At 56.6% G+C, this 17,066-nt stretch overlaps 1 protein-coding gene across 2 annotated transcripts in view; it reads right to left on the bottom strand.

Moving 5' to 3' along the window:
• PAPLN (papilin, proteoglycan like sulfated glycoprotein) overlaps positions 1–17,066 on the bottom strand; it is a 37,815-nt gene that overhangs the window by 3,251 nt on the left and 17,498 nt on the right. For both annotated transcript variants that reach the window (XM_036011808.1, XM_036011809.1), the window contains exons 14-25: positions 16,243–16,323; positions 15,833–16,088; positions 14,538–14,658; positions 14,077–14,224; positions 12,984–13,362; positions 12,198–12,332; positions 11,921–12,042; positions 11,545–11,698; positions 10,785–10,922; positions 10,068–10,195; positions 9,846–9,954; positions 7,491–7,657 (exon numbers count right to left, since the gene is read on the bottom strand). In XM_036011808.1, coding sequence (XP_035867701.1) covers positions 7,491–7,657; positions 9,846–9,954; positions 10,068–10,195; positions 10,785–10,922; positions 11,545–11,698; positions 11,921–12,042; positions 12,198–12,332; positions 12,984–13,362; positions 14,077–14,224; positions 14,538–14,658; positions 15,833–16,088; positions 16,243–16,323 — 1,938 coding nt within the window. The remainder of the gene's footprint in view (positions 1–7,490; positions 7,658–9,845; positions 9,955–10,067; positions 10,196–10,784; positions 10,923–11,544; positions 11,699–11,920; positions 12,043–12,197; positions 12,333–12,983; positions 13,363–14,076; positions 14,225–14,537; positions 14,659–15,832; positions 16,089–16,242; positions 16,324–17,066) is intronic.

The raw sequence follows: 17,066 nt of genomic DNA, 5'->3' as shown, positions 1-17,066 counted from the left end.
GTCTGACTGCTATGGCTTGGACTTCCAATCCTATGTTGAATGAAAGTGGATAAAGTGGACATCCTTGTCTTGTTTCAGCTTTTCACCCTGAGTATGGTATTGGCTGTGGGTTTGTCATGTGTGGCCTTTATCACGTTCCTTCTTTCCCACTTTTCTGAGAGGTTTTTTTTAAAATCGTAAATTGCCATTGGTTTTTTTAAAATAATTTTTCTGCATCTATTGATATGATCATATGATTTTTAAAAAATTAATTTTACATGGTGTATCACGTTAATTTGATCTGCAGATATTGAACCAGCCATGCATCCTGGGAATAAATCCCACTTGATTCATTGATCATGTATGATCATGTATGACCATGTATGATCTTTTTAAATGTATTGCTGAATTCAGCTTGGTAATATTTTACTGAGAATTTTTGTATCTATCTTCATCAGGGATAGCGTTCCGTAATTTTCTCTTTTTTAGTGTCTTTTTCTTGTTTTGGTATCAGGGTAATGCTGACCTCATAAAATGAGTTTGAGAATCTTACCTCCTCTTTATTATTTTTTTTGGAATAATTGAGAAATATGGATAGTCTTTGAGTGTTTGGTAAAATTTGCCTATAAAATCATATTGTCCAGGGCTTTTGTTTGTTGGAAGTTTATTGTTTTTTAATTACTGACTTGATTTCATGAGTAGTTACATTCTATTCAGATTTTGTTTCTTCCCGATACAGCCTTGGAAGATTATGTGTATTTTGGGGGCCCTCTCTCTCTTTCTTTTGAGGAGCCTGGCTAAAGGTTTCTTAGTTTTCTTTATATCTTCAAAGAACTAGTTCTTGGTTTCATTGATCTTTTCTGTTGTTTTTTAAGACTCCGCATCTGTTTTGATACTCATTATTCCCTTCCTTCTACTCACTTTGGACTTTGTTCTTCATTTTCTAATTCCTTCAGGTGTAAGGTTAGATTGTTTGACGTTTTTCTTGTTTTGTTTTTTTGAGGTGGACCTATTTTACTATGAATTTCCCTCTTAAAACTGCTTTAGCTCTGTCCCATGGGGGGTCATTTTGTTTTCATTTTCATTTGTCTCAAGCATCTTTTGATTTCTTCCTTGATGTCACTGTTAACCCATCCATTGTTTAGCAGCACATTATTTAGCCTTCACGTGTTTGTCTTTTTCTTGTGATTGATTTCTAGTTTCATAGTATTGCGATCAGAGAAGATGCTTGATATGCTTTCAAACTTCTTAATTTATTGAGGCTTGTTTTGTGGTTTAACATGTGGTCTGTCTTCAAAAATGTGTGTGCACTTGAAAAGAATGTATATACTGCTTTTAAGTGAAATGTCCTAAAAATATCAGTTAAGTCTCTCTGTCCTAATATATCATTTATATCATCTTCTTGGGTTAATCCCTGAATCAGTATGAAATGCCCTTCCTTGTCTTGTTATAGTCCTTGTTTTAAAGTCTATTTTGTTTGATGTAAGTATTGCTACCCCAGCTCTTGGGGGGGGGGGTCCATTTGCATGAAATATCTTTTTCCATCCATTTATGTGCATGTCTTTTCATCTGAAGTGGACCTTGTTTTTCTATTCATTCAGCCACCCTATGTCTTTTGATTGAACTATTTAATCCATTTACACTTAAAAGCACTGATAGGTATGTAGTTGCTGCCATTTTATTGTTTTCTGAATGCTTTTGTAGTTCTCTGTTCCTTTCTTACTCTCTTGCTCTCGTATATCTTGATGACTTTCTATAATCTATAGTGTCATGTTTGGATTTCCTTCTCTTTATTCTCTTGTAGATTTCTGGTTTGTGGTTACCATGTGCTTTATGCATACCAGCTATGTTTATAGCAGTCTACTGTAAGTTGATAGTCACTTAAGTTCCAACACATTTGAACATCACTACAATTTTACTCATCCTCTCCACGTTTATGGTTTTGTCAACTTTTTTTACTGCTTTTGTGTGTCCCTTAATGTATTATTATGATTACATGTGCTCTTCCTGCTTTTGCCTTTTAACCTTTCCTTTAGCTGTATAGTTGGTTGTTTCACAGCCTTTACTGTTTGCCTTTGTCAGTGAGAATTTTTTCTTTCCTATATTTACTTATTTATATTTTTTATCTTTTTTCCTACTTAACGCCCTTTAACATTTCTTGTAATACTGGTTTAATGCTGATGAACTCCTTTAGCTTTTTCTTGTCTGGGAAATTCTCTCTCCTTCAATTCTAAATGACAGCCTTGCTGGATAGAGTAATGTTGGGTATAGGTTCTTGTTTTCCTTCACTTTCAATACTCCATGCCAGTCACTCTGGCCTGCACACTTTCTCTTGAGAAATCAGATGATAGTCCTGGGGGAAAGTTCTTGGAGGTAACTAACTGCTTTTCTCTTGCTGCTTTTAAGATTCTTTTGTCTTTAACCTTTGGCATTTTAATTACAATGAGTCTTGATGTGGGCCTCTTTGGGACTCTCTGCACTTCCTGGACTTGTATGTCTATTTCCTTTGCCAGGCTGGGGGAGTTTTCCGTCGTTATTTCTTCAGATAGGTTTTCAGTCCTTTTGCTCTCTCTCCTCCTCCTGGTATCCCATGATGCGAATGTTGGTTTATCCATAAAGGTCCTTTAAACTATCCTCATTTGTTTTATTATTTTTCTTGATACTTCACTACTTTGTTTTCCCGATCACTGATTGGATCCTGTGCTTCATCTAATCTGCTGCTGACTCCCTCTAACGTAGTCTTCATTCCAGTTATCGTAGGCTTCGTTTTTGAGTGGTTCTTTTTTATGATTTCTCTTTGTTGAGGTTCTGAGTTCATCCGTTCTTCCCCTAAATTCATTGGCCACCCTTACAACCAGTGTTTTGAACTCCGTATCTGACAGATTACTTGTGCCCATTCCATTTAGTCCTTTTTCTAGAGTTTTGTCCCGTTCTGTCTCCTCACTTTGGCAGCCTCCCTGTGTTTGTTTCCATGTATTAGGTACAGCTGCTATGTCTGCCAGTCTTGGGTCTTGGTAGAGCGCCTTTACGTAGTAGGTATCCTGTGAGGCCCAGTGGAGCAGTCCCCCTCCTCACCTGAGCTTGGTGCTCCAGAAGTGTCCCCCGTGTGTGCCCTCTTATTGTACTTGAGCCTTGATTGCTGTTGGCGTGTCAGTGGGTGGGACTGCCTTCAGGCTGACTGGCTGTGAGAACCAGCCATGACGACAGCAGACAAACTGTTGTGTGCAGACCGACCCTGTGGAGCAGGAGCTGCTTTAGTAGCTCCTTGCCTGGGTCCAGCCAAGTCGGCCATTCTGGTGTGTCATTTGTGGAACCGACAGGATGATACTCTGGTGTGGTCTGAAAAGGCCACTGGGTGTGTTGGTTCTGGAGGCACTTGGGAAGGGCTCTGGTGCAGGCCAAGGTTGCCACTGTTTGTGCCCAGCTTGGGGCTGCCTATTGGGATCTACAAAGTGATCTGCAGTTGGTTGCCACTTGTGCCGGGCTTAAAGGGGCCTGGGAGAGGCTAATTTGTGAACCAAGGCCAGCTGCTCCTAGTGTCAGGTTTGTGGCCACTTAGTTGAAGCTGCACTCCAGGCCAACACTGGCTGCAGCTTATACTGGGCTTGTGGCCATCCAATGGGAGTTATAATGCAAGTCAAGACCAATTGCCTCTTGTGCCAGGCTTAGGGCTGCTTAGCAAGAGGTTAAGGGCATGCCAAGGCCAGTGGCTGCCTATTTGGGGTTTCTAGACTTTAGGGAGATTTTACAAAAGTTCACTGCCAAGGCCAGCTGTTTTTGTGGAAAAGTGACTGAAAGTGGCTTGGGCTGGCTATAGGTTAGGTGGGGGTGAGGTAAGCAATGTCAGCCAGGTTAATGGAGAGCTCTGATTTGGCCCCCACCTGCCCCTGCCAGCTGGGTGCAGGGGAGGCTCAACAAATGGGCAATGGTTCTTGCCCAGAGACTGCCACCCATCAATTCACTTCCTCCCCATATGTCCCTCGTGCTGTTCAAGCTGCTCTCCCCTCCCCACACTGGAGCCCAGAATGAGTGAGTCTGTGACCAAGTGTTTGTGCGTGGGCCCCTTAAGGGGAGCGCCTGGCACTCCTGCAGCCGCCCATCTCACTTGGACTGGATCCCTCCTGGTTTTCACAGCCACGTGTCATGGGGACTCCTCTTTCTGGCACTGGTGCCCCGGGGCTGCGACCCCCTACTCCTCAGGGGGACCTCCGAAGCCAAGAAGGTATCCATCGTGATTCTTAATCGCCACACTGTGGGTGTGGGACCTGCCTATTCTTTCCCTCCTGCCAGTCTCATCGTGGCTTGTTCTGTATGCCCCTAGTTACAGGACTTCTGTCCAGCTAGTCTTCAGGTGGTTCTTAATGATGGTGGTTCTGTAACCCACATGTAATTTACTGTGATCACGGGAGGAAGTGAACACGTGTATCTGCTCTGCCATCTTGACCGGAAGTCGATTTCCACCCATTGTAGGCCTTACGTTAGCATGTGGCCCTCCCCCCATTATTCTTTTGCAGCCCAGCGCAGACTCCCAAATACTGACTGACTGGATGGTTGAGCATCTCTGGAAGTTGACTCCCTACCCTCCTGTTAGGACCTGAAGGGCCAAGTGACAGCTGCCTTGGCCTGTAGATGGGGAGAAGAAAGAGGAGGATCAGCCCTCAGGAAAATACTGAGTTGGCAAGAGCTGTCTTGTCCTCTCCCTCTCACTGCTGGTTTTCTCCAACCTCAAGTTTTGTGCCTTTGGTGGTCCCAGTTTATCTTAATCTCTTAAAATAATCTCTTAATCTCTTAGTCCCTCTTAGTTCCCCGTATTTCCAGGTTCTCCTCTCCCCGGCCCGAGAAAGCAGCGAGTGTTAGGCAAGGGGACAGGGGAGCAGTCCCGTGAGCGACAGCTCTAATACTGTCCTGAGCACAGAGCGCTGGTTGCCTCCTCGTCTGCCTTGACTGGGAGGAGCCGCTTCCGTAGCTTGTAGATCCCTGTGAGTTTCACTCGGCTGCTGCATCTTAGGACTGAAGTGGCCTCTTGACTTAACTTCCCTCTTCTTTCTGGAAGGGGCTCTCACTCCCCCTTGGCCTCGGCCTGAGCAGCACTTTCCCTAAAGTCAGACCGCCTGGGGCCCAGGGAAGGCTTATCCCCGCTGCCCCGTGCTTCCTTCCACAGCCGACTAACTGACTGCAAAGGCTTGTCGTCAGTACGATGCGAGTGCTAACTCCCTACACGTACACGAACAGCAGCCATTCACGCATGTGGTTTAAAAAGCAGCACCTTGCGTATCACCTCTCAGCTGTTGCAGCCCTCGGGCCTGCCACAGGGCCCAGCGGTTAGCAGGTGCTCTGCATCGTGGCTGAGCACACCAGCTCTGGAGCCAGACTTCCTCACTACAGCCCTGGCTCTCCTGCCCACCGGCTGGACGGCCTTGGGCAGATGCTCACGCTGTCTGGGCCTGATTTCCTTGTCTGAGACGGAGGGGACAGCAGCCCCTTGGGCACACAGTGAGCATGGCTGGATCTGAGTGTTTAATGCGCCGCCCCACAGCCTCATTCCCTCTCATTTAAAAAACCGAGCAACCCCTGTGTCTTTTCCCTGTAGTGTTTTCTGTTTCTAACCAGTCTTTTAGGCAAAAGGGTAGAAGTGTGTCCCTCCCACTGGCCGTGGCACCACCGCTCCCCTGCTGCCAACACCAATTCCAGTACGCCACCAAACCGGGACGAGGGCGAAGCGAGGCCCACACAGGAAAACATAAATGGCAGTGAGCAGCTGTCTGAACCCTAATCAGTAGAATGAAAACAGGAGGGAGACCACTTCTTGTCAAGAAAGACGCCCCAAAACATCTGAGATTAGCAACACGCACATCCAGCAGGAAACCACACGTCATCAGGAACACCCCCCCCCCCCGCCCTGTGCAGCCCTCAGCAAGCAGGCTTCTATTGTAAGTTGGTTCCCCATGTAGATATGGCTGTAGCTGATCACAAACCCGACTGCCAGGGTCCTCCAAACAGCTCTCTTTCTCAAATAAATCTGCATTCCGGTTTGTCTCGAGTCTTGCCAGTCTGCTTATTGTGTAGACAAGAGGTCAGTTTGCTGGGCACCAGCAGAGGTGAGGAGCAGCCCCTGCGGTAGGGTGCTGTCACCGAGGTGGTGCATGCGTGTTATTAGTCACCACCTATCTGAGCACCTGGTGACACCCAGCACTGGGCTGGGCCCCAGGGGTGCGAGTCCCAGGCACTGTTCTACGGAGCCCACAGTCCAGAAGCCTGGGTGTCAGTCCAACTCACTAAGCAACATCTCTACCAGGGACCTTCAGCCTCCCTCACTGACCAGCTCCCACCCCCATTCTGGCAGCCAGGAGGCAGCTGGGCCTGCACCCAGAATGTAATGCTGCCCCCTCCTCCCCGTGCGGAGCTTCAGCCCTGGCAGCTGTGAACACGCCGTCCCATCCCTCAGGCTAGCCCAGGGAGCGCCCAGGCACGCCCTCCTGCAGATCTGTTGCAAGCCCCGTGAGAATTGGCTGCGGGCCAGGGCTAGGCCCTGCTGTGCCGACAGTGAATTCAGACCGAGGACGCAAGGGAGGGCAGGCTGGGCATGGGGCAGAGCTCCCTGCCCCCTTCCCCTCTGTCTTGTTTGCCTGTAGAGCTCTTGTGAGCGTGAACATTAAGCCACAGTCTGTTTCGTCCATTATGAGATGCTCTTATTGTCATAACTGAACACCTGCAAATTGGACTGCACGTTCATTGGCGGTGCCTTAGCAATATGCCCTTTAACTGGCAGCCCTTTTTTTCCTTAGAGGTATGAAAATAATCTTAAAATATGGTATTTAGATTTGTTGAAATTTGGTAACCCAGAGCAAGAGCTGGAGAATATGACTAAAATGTCAAATTCCTGACTAGTGCAAGTAAAATTCTTCCCACTCATGGGTGCATTAATTCAGTGCAAAGAACATTAAATATGAGAAGTCAAAGACCCGGGTTCTAGCCCCAACTCGGCCACAGACTTGCTGCGTGGCTTGTGGAAACGTGCTCAAGCTCCAGAACCCTGTCGCATCCGTGGGACGGCGACTCTGACCCCTGCCCTTCCCGGGTTTGGTGGTCAAAGGGCCACAGAGGCGCGTCTCAGTCACAGGACCGCGTTTTGCCACCCTAATTAGAAGGGACAAACTTGGATGGTCTTTCTGCCTTAAGTATTATGACGAAGTTCCGGTCAATCATATTTCTCAAAACCAGTAAGTCTACAAGATAATACGAACATCGCCTGTGAAGCTATTACCAGAGGCTGCCACACACATTACTTCCTTCGTCCCCACTGTGACCCTGTCGGGTCGGGCGGTGGAGGGACCCGCTGTGCAGACAGGGGAGGGAGGCTCGGGGAGGTTAGGCCCCTTGCCCCAGCCACACGGCCAGTGACCGGCGGAGGGCGCCAGGGTTCGGACCCGAGTCCCTGGGACCGCAGCACCAGCACTCTTCCTCGTGCCTCCGCGCGAGCCGGCTCCCGAGAGCAAGCGGGACTTTCTCACCTGGCGGGACCACCTTCACCTCGGTGCTGCGGCTGACCGCCTGGCTTCCGCGGTAGGTGCTGCACGTGTAGGAGCCCTCATCCCTGGCCCGCAGGTTGTGGATCAGCAGGGTGCCGTCTGGGGACTGGTGGACGCGGTGGCCATCAGCCCATATCGGCAGCCCGTTCCTGGAAGGGAGAGGACACCGGACTCGGTGACACCGCTCCCAGGGCCCAGGGCCCAGGGCCGGGAGGCAGAGGGAAGAGGTGATCAAAGAGTGTTCCAGAGCCAGCTGCTCCCTCTTTGTGGACAAACAGGTGACTCGCACCTCAGGGAAGAGGTGGGACAGGGTACCCAAAAGATAGGACATCATCAAAATGAAGTAACTCAAAAGTGACAAGCTCACACCAGCCAGGCAGTGATCAGAGTTGCTGTGCACGGGCCTCCGCCCCACACAGGAAGCGCACGCTCACCTTCCATCCACAAAGGACTTGAAAGCAGCCCCGAGGTGCCAGGCCCTGGGCTGGGTGAAGGACATAAGCACCCTCTGCCTCCAGGGCACTGCGCTGGGGATGCAGCGGTTTGGGGGAGACTTCCCTGAGGAAGGCGGGGGGCGGAGGCCTGGCCTGAGGGCCTGAGGAGGCGGCTGCTGCTGGCTGGCAGAGGGGGAACGTGGGGACTGGAGCTTGAAGGAAGGTTGGAGCCGGAGCAGGAGAGTGAGCGAGAGAGGAAGTGTACTCCCGGCTCTGGTGGGGAGTCTGGGCTGCGACCTGGAGTGATGGAGGGGTGTCAGCCAGACTGACACGGCATTTATACTGGGAAGGGATCACTGCCTGCAGTGGGGGTGGAGGACGAGCTGGAAACCAGACCAGGTAGATGGCACAGGCAGTAAGGGGCTGGGATGAGGGTCAGATGCGGGAGGCTGGAGGACAGGAAACCAAGGAGGACAGGTGTCTAGCTTGGGCATCTGGGTGATGGTGGTGTCCCTCCACCACGGGGAGGCTCGGGTGGTGGTAAGGGGCGAACGGGGAGGTTCTCCCGCAGTTTTGCATGTTGTGTGCCTGTGAGACACCAGGAAGCACTGGGTTTGAGGCCTGCGCCCAGGTTGTGTCTCACCACTGGGTGGCCCTGCAAACTGCGTGTCTACCTGCTTGCCCAAGGTGCAGTGAGACAAGCCGAGGCCCAGGGACAGCCCTGGAGGTGCACTGGCTCCTGAGGGACAGGTATGAGGAAGTGAGCCAGCCAGGGAAAGAGCAGCAGCCTCCAGGGAAGCGGGAAGGACACCAGAAGCTGCTGCTGCCGGAGACCGAGGGCAGGAAGGTCTCAGGAAGCCCCAGTGGTCAGCAGAAGGATCCCGGCCGCCTGGCCACTGGGACGTGTCCAGAGGGTTCAGGAGCAGGTAGGTGGCCCATGGCCTCGGCCAGGGCAGTCTCCCTGGAGCAGGGGTGGAGGTGAGGCCCCACACAGGGGGTGGGCAGGTGGGGACAGCCGCTACAAACAGCCGAGCTGTGGAGAGGAGACTGGCGGGAGGCCGGGCTGCAGGGAAACTCGGGGTGCGTCCAGGAGGGGAGTCCTGAGCGTGTTCGCTGCTGGGAAGAGCCAGGGGAGGCCCTTCCCAACCTGGCATCACCTCTCACTTGACCAAGAACATCCTTCCCCTCCTCAGCCTTCGAGGCCCAGCCAGCGTGACCTCCACGGCCAGCCCTCCCTGGATTCTCCCAGGTGGGAGGCAGCTCACTCCTCAGTGGGAACAGCATGTAGGGCGAATCTCTGGAGCTTGGGGGCATCGGGCTCCCCCTGCCTGAGTGCCTAGGAGGCTCAGATCCTCCAGGACCCCCCAGGAGTGTTTAGGGCTCTGGTATCCTGGGACCCCAAGAGCCCAGCCTAGTCCTAACACACTGCCAGGAGGAAGAAGGCAAAAAAAAAGTGTGTGCTGAGTGAAGGAATTGGGCTAACTCACTTGGGGTGAAAGGCCACTGAGGCCGATCGTAGCCCAGTGGTTCTCAAACCCAAAGAAGATTTTTTTGCCACAGGGGGACATTTGGCAACATCTGGAGACATTTTTCATTGTCATGACTCGTGAGGGAGGCTACTGGCACCTAGTGAGCAAAAGGCCTGGGGCCAAGACACATCCCATAATGCCCAGGACGGCCCGACAGCCCACAGTCACCGGGTGCACAGCACCGGCAGTAGCGCCATGGATGGGAGACCTGGTACGGGCCAGCCAGCAGAAGAGAGGGCCGGCCCGTGGGCCCCACTGTGCAGCCGTGGAGGCTGTGCTCCTCGCAGCCCCCCTGCAGGAAGGCGGGCCTCTGTGCTCCAGCTGCACAGGCTCAGCCGTGGGTCTGGGGCTGGCCGGTCCGGGATGGAGCCTACCTGGACCATCTGATGTTCACACTTTCTCCCGCAACCACACAAGGCAGCCGGGCTGTGTCACCTTCTGGCACCATCACAGTAGAGGGCAGCCCTGTGATCGTCAGCTCCCCTGGGTCCAAGGAGGAGGCACTGTCAGCCACTATGCTGACCCTTCCACCCCGTGCCCCCTGACCTCGAAAGCCACTGGCCCCAGCCACCCATCCAATTAGGGCCGCACCGTACCCAGAACTCTGAGCTGGACCCATCGCTGGGCATGGTCCTGCCCGTTGAAGGCGACACAGGTGTAGAAGCCGCCATCTTCCGCAGTCACTTGGCTGATGACCAGAGAGCCATCAGGCTTCTGCTGGTGTCTGGGGACCAAACAGAGTCAGGGGCTCCATCCCACTGGGGTGGAGGTTGGGGCAGCGAGAGGGGGGGCAGCGGTGGGTCTGACCAAAGGGCCGCCTGGCCCGGTCCCCGGCATTCTCATTTACTGCAGGTGCCTGGCTTGTGACCCTGGCAGCAGATCATGACAAGTTTTCTGATACAGAACCTTTGGGTTTCCAGTTCTGGGCATTCTGCTCATTGAGCAGTCTGGGGTCCTGAGCCTGCCACTGCTGAGCTGTGTGGCGTTAAGCTTCTGCGTGAAGAGTGGGGACAGAGTGACACCCCGCTCCACGTGGCTCCGCTGCAGGCCGCACGGCCAGACGAGCCTCGTGCCCGCGTGGGTCACTAAAGGTCAGCCGCTCTGATTACAGCCAGGGCTGTGTCTGCCTCCTCCCCTCCCTCAGCCGTCACCTCTGCCAGCTGGTCTGTTCCTTCCGCCCACTAGACACCCCCCGGAAAGGCACAGAGACCCCCCTGTTGGCCTGCCCAGCAGCTCCCCCTCAGAGAGCCCCCGACTGCGCGGAGGTGGCTCCTGGGAGGGGCCGGCAGAGAGGGGGGAGGGGCCGAGCAAACCTGGGAGACGAGAGGGTCTGCCCATCTCTCTGCCACTCGATGGTCGGGGGCGGGAAGCCCTCCGCGCGACAGGTCAGCCGGGCCCGCTGGCCTGGGTGGGCGTCCACCACCCTGGGCTGGTCTGGGTCCACACGCAGCCTGCAGGACGAGCACCCCACAGCCCTGAGGGGCTCCTGGCGCTGCCTGCCTCATTCCCCTCCATGCCTGGGGATGGGCCCTCCTCCCTCTCCGGCCGATTTATCTTCCTCACATGGCCACCCTGTTCCACTAAGGACCCCATTGGTAACTACCTGGGCAAAGTTGAACAGCCACCTCCACTCCACCCCCACCCCAGACCCAGAATCTCAGACTGTCTCCTCCCCATCCTCCACGTCTGCCTCCGGTTGCTCACCTGGGTGACCCCAGCCCTCCACATCCCCCCTGTAAACGGTGCCCTCCTCCAAGGCTGCCTCAGGCCCTCAACTCCTGATGCTCCCCCTTCCCACAGCTCCCAAGTCCAGGGCCCTGACCTGCACTGTCCCACCTGCTTGGGGTGGGAGGAGGAGGAGGAGGCAGCCCCCCCCCCGCCCCTCCTCCAGAGGCTGAGCCCAGGGACTCCTGGTTGTCCAGTCCTCACCTCGCAGAGCCCCGAGCATGGGCCGGCAAGCCTGGGGACAGCCCCCCTGGCCTGGGGACCCACTCACCACCCACTCCTCTCACTGACTGAGACCCCCACGCACCCTGGCCCTCGGGGGTGGAGGAGGCACTGCCATGCTGTTACCTGGTCCTGGGCCATGGGTGAGAGGAGGCGACGGCCCCCGGGCCCCCAGCGCCCGCCTCCAGGCTGGGGTCCCGAGGACTGTGGCCCTGGCTGGGGTCCCTGGTCTGAGCGAAGTGCCTCGTCTCAGTCTCAGATAGCACGGCCGTGTCACCCCCTGCATGAGGCCAGAAGGAACGAGGGGGTGGAAGGAAGGGTGGGCCATGAGGCCAGTGGGGGACACGTGGAGAAACGAGGCCCCCGAGGAGCAACACCTCCACCCCTGCCCAACCGGAACCCGTGGTCCCTGCCGCCAGGAGGCCGGGGCCCAGGCCCCCTCCAGTGCACTCCACCACGGGGGGCCGTGATAACCCGCTGGGGAGGGGAGGGGCGCGGAGACCTGTGACGCGAAGCTGGATCTTCGGAGAGTCCCGGCCTGGCCTGCCGCCACAGCTGTAGGTGCCCGCGTCCTCCGCCCGCAGGGGGCTGATGACCAAGGAGCCGTCCGGCTGCAGCCTGTGCCTCAGTGAGCGGAATGGGGGCTTGGGTTCTGGGCTCCCAAGGACCACAGTGGGGCCGACCCCCGCCCAGGCCCCGGGGCTCCGGAGCCCCACACTGGCCCTCCCGCCCCAGAGGGCATCGGAGAGGCCGCCCCCAGGGGAGGACGCTGGACACACCTGCCAGAGGAGACGGGCTGCCCGTCTTTCAGCCACCTGGCGTGGAGGTCCCTGGAGGTGTCGTCGGGGCAGGAGAGCCGCACCGCCTGCCCCAGGGCCGCCTGCACCAGAGAGGGCTCCGAGCCCCAGCCAACCCTGGAGAGGGGCACGCGCGTCAGCACCAGGACTGCCCCTTCGTCGGTGTGTCCCATCCCCTCTCGGGCGCTTGCACGGCCAGAGGTGTCACAGGAGCCCAAGCTCCAGGAGCCCATGGACTTAGCAAGGCGCCCTTCTGCCCGCCCTCCCGCCCAGGCCACAGCCACCTCCATCTGCTCCTGCCGCACGAAGCCCCGGGACAGAGGGTGGCACGGACAGCACACGCCAGACCCACGCGGGGGCCTGGCCCTCACTCCTGCTCTGTCCTCAGCCTCCCCAGGTCTCTCACTAACGTGACACAGCCCCAGGAGTAACAGCAAAGGGAACCCCCCACACCTGGGAGAGAACATCACCATTTTACAGGCCAAGACACTGAGGCTTGGGGAAGTCAAAAGCTTATGAACTTTCCAACTAGACAGACCCTGGGGCGCAGTGGCAAGATGTGCTGGAGAATCCAGGCTCCTCCGAGCACTGGCTGCCTGGCCCCCCAGCCTGAGCTTCCCCGGGTCACGAGGCCACCAGGCAGGGCTGTTCACAGGATTCAAGGTAAGGGATGGGGACACAGGACCAGCTGACCTCAGGGTTTTAGCTCTAACAGGCTCAGCTCCTGCCCCTGCCCCTCTCCTCCTACCTGCGGAAGGTGAGGCTCACCTGTAGGAGGAGCTGTGGGAAGGTGATGCTGGCCGCCCCGCATCTCCGCCCAGTCCAGGGGCGCTGAGCCCCAGATCCTGGCCCCGTTCTCCTAAGGCCTGAGTGCGGTGCGCCTCCTGCTGGCTTCCGTGACTCCTGCCATCGCCATCTCTGTGGGTGCCCTGGCCAGCAGCCCCAGGCCCGGGTTGGTGGGGCGCCTGTTGAGACCCCCCGCAGCTGCGCATACACTCTGCCTCTGAGGCAAAGTTATTGGCATTGCCGTGGCAGCCGCCGTACCAGAAGCGGTTACAGCGGCCCACGGAGGCGATGAAGTACCAGCGGGTGGCCCAGTCTGTGCAGGAGCCGAGGGCGTTGGGCAGCAGGCACCGCACGGGGTAGGCTGAGGGCGGGGAGGATGCAGGTCGGCCAGGGGGCCCCGCAGCACCCACCACCCCGAGAGACGGCCGCCCTTCCCCGTTCACGAAGCACGCCTTCCACCCTGCCCTGGACCACAGCAGCCTCGGGGGCAGCCTGCCCGCTTCCACCCACAGAACTAGCGCCTCCAGAAAGTCAGGGCTGGGAGCCCCTGGGCTGGCTCCCTTGTACCCCTTCCAGCAGCCTCCCCCCAGCACAGCCTGCTCCTTCCTCATGTTCAGATGTGACTGTGGCTGGCCCCTGCATGAAGCCTCCTGCAGACCCTGACCGCCAGCTGGACTTGTCCCCTTGTCAGTCCCCAGCGGCTCCCCCCATGTGTCCATGCTCCAGCCTCAACAACCTTCCTCCAGGACTCGCCCCAGGCAGCGTGGGGATACCCCATGCCCCCACCCCATCTCTGCCCCTGAAGGGCTCTGAGCCCCCAGGAAGCAGAACGGACCTGCCTTCTCTTGGGGTCCCCACCTACAAATCCCAACCCCCAGAGCAGCCAGGCAGCCTTAAATGCAAACTTCTGGAAACACCTGACTCCATTCTCTGGCCTGGCACCTAGAAGATGCCAATTTATACTTGGGGGAAATGAACGAACAGCTGAGCCTAGGGAGGTCTTTGGCTTTGAGTGGGGGTGGGGACACATGGGACCAGAGCCCTCCCACCAGGACACGGAAGGGCCTCCACTCACGGTAGCTGGGCTGGCCCACACAGCCTTCCCCAAAAGGGCCTGCTGCAGAGGCCACGTTGTCATAGCAACAGCCAAATTGGGAGCCCCGGCACTCTCTGGGCTCGCTCTGCTGGGCCTGGTCCTGGTGGGCCTGGTGGGCCCTGGGGGCCTGGGGAGGAAGTGGGGAAGAGGTCTGACTCTTGGCTGAGGCTCCAGGCTGCCTGGGAGAGGGCGGCAGGAAGAGGGAGGCAGAACTGTGAGCCCGCAGCGCACAGCCCCAGCGCTAGGGGGCAATCGGAGGCCAGGAGAATGTCAGCGGAAACCCCCAGCCCTGGCCCACCTCTGAAACTTGGTGTCCTCAGGAGGACAACCCGGGCCAGCAGGCTTCAGGGACCTTCTTGCTCCAAGGCCAAAGCTGCGCAGTGGCACAGAGCAGGGCCCAGGGCGGGACTGCGGCCGCATCACGTGAACAGGACACTTACTGTGGACGCCACAGCTCTCGACCCCGGCCTGCTCCCGGCGCTGTCGCCGCCGTAAGACCTCGCGCAGCCAGCCTGATGGGGCCCCTCGGCCTCGGACACCCCGTCAGGGCAGCACCCATACCTACACAGGCACAGCACAGCCCTCGTCTGACCACCCAGTCCCTCCAAGAGACCCTTAGTTCCAGCACGCCAGGACCCCCGCTCCAAGGCTCCCTGCGCTGGCGGCTGACCAGGCGAGGGTCCCAGTGGGGGGCGGGGCTCTCCTGCATGCCAGACACCCCTTCCTGCAGACCCAGACTCTGCGTCCAATGGCCACTTAGTGGCCAGCAGGGAGGGCAACTGTAACAGATACTACCCTGACTGGTGTGGTTCAGTGGGCTGGACGTCATCCAGCAAACCGGAAGGTCCCCAGGAAGAGTGCCAGTCAGGGCACCTGCCTGGGTTGCAGGCCTGGTCCCCTGTTAGGGGCCTGTGAGAGGCAACTGACCAATGTTTGTCTCCTTCTCTTCCTCCTTCCCTTCCCCTCTCTCGAAAAGTAAATAAATAGTCTTAAAAAAATAATTGGTAAGTCTTCAACTCACACATCCCACCATGCAACTGAGGAGGGGAAACTAACCCAAGCCTGCCTGGTCCTCCGGCTCCCAGGGAGCTTTCACGAAGCACCAGCAGGTGGGAGCCGGGGCGGGAAGTGACGGAACCCAGCACTGGCTTCGCCCCCACGACCAGGTGCAGGGAAGGGAGGGGCCGTGAAGACAGAGCTGAGCACCTTCTTTGTGCCAGGCACGGTGGGATTCGTTTCACCCTCTCAGTCTCCCCAGCCAATGGCGGTCACTGTTCCCAATTCTCAGCAGAGGAAGCCAAGATCAGAGAGGTCAAGTAACTTGCCCAGGTCACCCAGCACAAGCTTAGTAAGTGGCTGAGCTGGGAATCACCTCCAGGCCACTGGCCTGAAGTCTGGTGGTCCCTCAGTACCCTAGCCCCTGAGGGAGTGGGAGCCCCTCTGGATGGACTGAGAGCTGACCCCAGACCTCCCCTCCCCCACATGCCTTCCCAGAGCCTCGGGCTACAACTCTGCAGAGAAAGCAGCCGTTTCACCTGCGCTGGGCACAGGAGGAAGCAGTGGGGGCAGCTGGAGACAGTACCTCTGCAGTCCCATTCCTGAGCTCCGCACACCCCCCCCCCCCCCTCTGAGCAGAGAAGCTGCCCTGCCTGCCAAACACCCTCCCCACACACGCGCGCCTCCCCCCACACAGGCCCTTCCCTCCCTGACCTGGTGAGGAGGAAGAGGCCCTTACCTGCTCTGCTGACAAGCGGCCCCAGGGCAGCCCTGCCACCGTGGCCCAAGAGATGCTGTGAGGCCATCGGGGCAGCACCCATGGGGGCTGTGTCTGCAGTCAGGGGGCCCTGAGCCAGACCGCAGGGACTGCTGGTTTGGGGACTGCTGCAGAGAAGAGGCTGGGCCTGGAGCCAGCAGGTGGGGGCCCTGGTCTCCTCTGGGGTTACCCTGGGCTGAGGGTTGCTCTTGGGGTGTCCACCACTGGCCTCTGGAATCTAGAAAGAGAAAAGCAAAAGCCACATGATGCCCTCTGGCTCCTCACCTAATCTGTGTCCACATGAGACCCACTTCTCTCTGCTCCCGACTCCCCCCAGCACCCAACCTCCACCCCTGGGGCCCTGGGCTGGGGGCTTCCACTGAGCACCTCACCTGAGGCAGGGGCTTCCCGAGGGCCCGAAGTTGTCCAGGGTGCCCTGAGGCTGGTGTGCACGTCCTGCACGCTGGGGACTTCTGCAGGGAGCCATGGTGGGGTGCAGAAGGACAGAAGAGAGAGCGGGCTGGAGCCGTGGCCAGCCCTGACCGGCATGCGCCCCCACCCCACTGCTCAGGCAGGGCCCGGGGAACCCCGGGCAGAGACGGGAAATGAGCAGTCAGCTGGGATTCTGTAAGACGTGCTTCCCAGGTTTTAAAGGCGTCTTTAATTACACGGAAAATGCTCATACTGCAGTTCACCACAAAAGAAAGCCAGACATAAAACTAGCATCTATGACCCCAACTAAACAGAAAACAAAAGGTGATGCACGATTTTCTTCAATTGGGTTGATGAAAAAACAAATAATCCAATTAAAAATGAGCAAAGAACCTGAACAAGGAATTCTTCCTAAAAAGATGAGTGGCCGGCATGTGAGAAGATGCTCGGCATCATCGGCCCCTGACGGAGCGCCGGACAAAGCCACGAAAAGACACCACCTACACGCACAGAATGGCTCTAATCATGGGGACAAACTGGAACTGGGATACATTGCTGGTGGGAAAGCAAAACGATGAGGTCACTGTGGAAACAGTCCGGCAATTCCTCAAAAAATTAAACGTTGGGATTACCAGACGATAACACCATGCTCCTAGGTACATGCCCAAGAGAAATGAAAACCTGTGTCCACACAGAAACTTGTGCAAGAACAAGTGGACAGCCGCACTATTCGACATGGCCACAAGGGGGAGCTGAGCCCGACACCCCTCAGCAGGTGAAGGGC

This window comes from Phyllostomus discolor, chromosome 1 (genome assembly GCF_004126475.2).
Source record: "Phyllostomus discolor isolate MPI-MPIP mPhyDis1 chromosome 1, mPhyDis1.pri.v3, whole genome shotgun sequence".
NCBI lineage: Eukaryota > Metazoa > Chordata > Mammalia > Chiroptera > Phyllostomidae > Phyllostomus > Phyllostomus discolor.
This window is presented reverse-complemented; position numbering and strand designations above follow the sequence as displayed.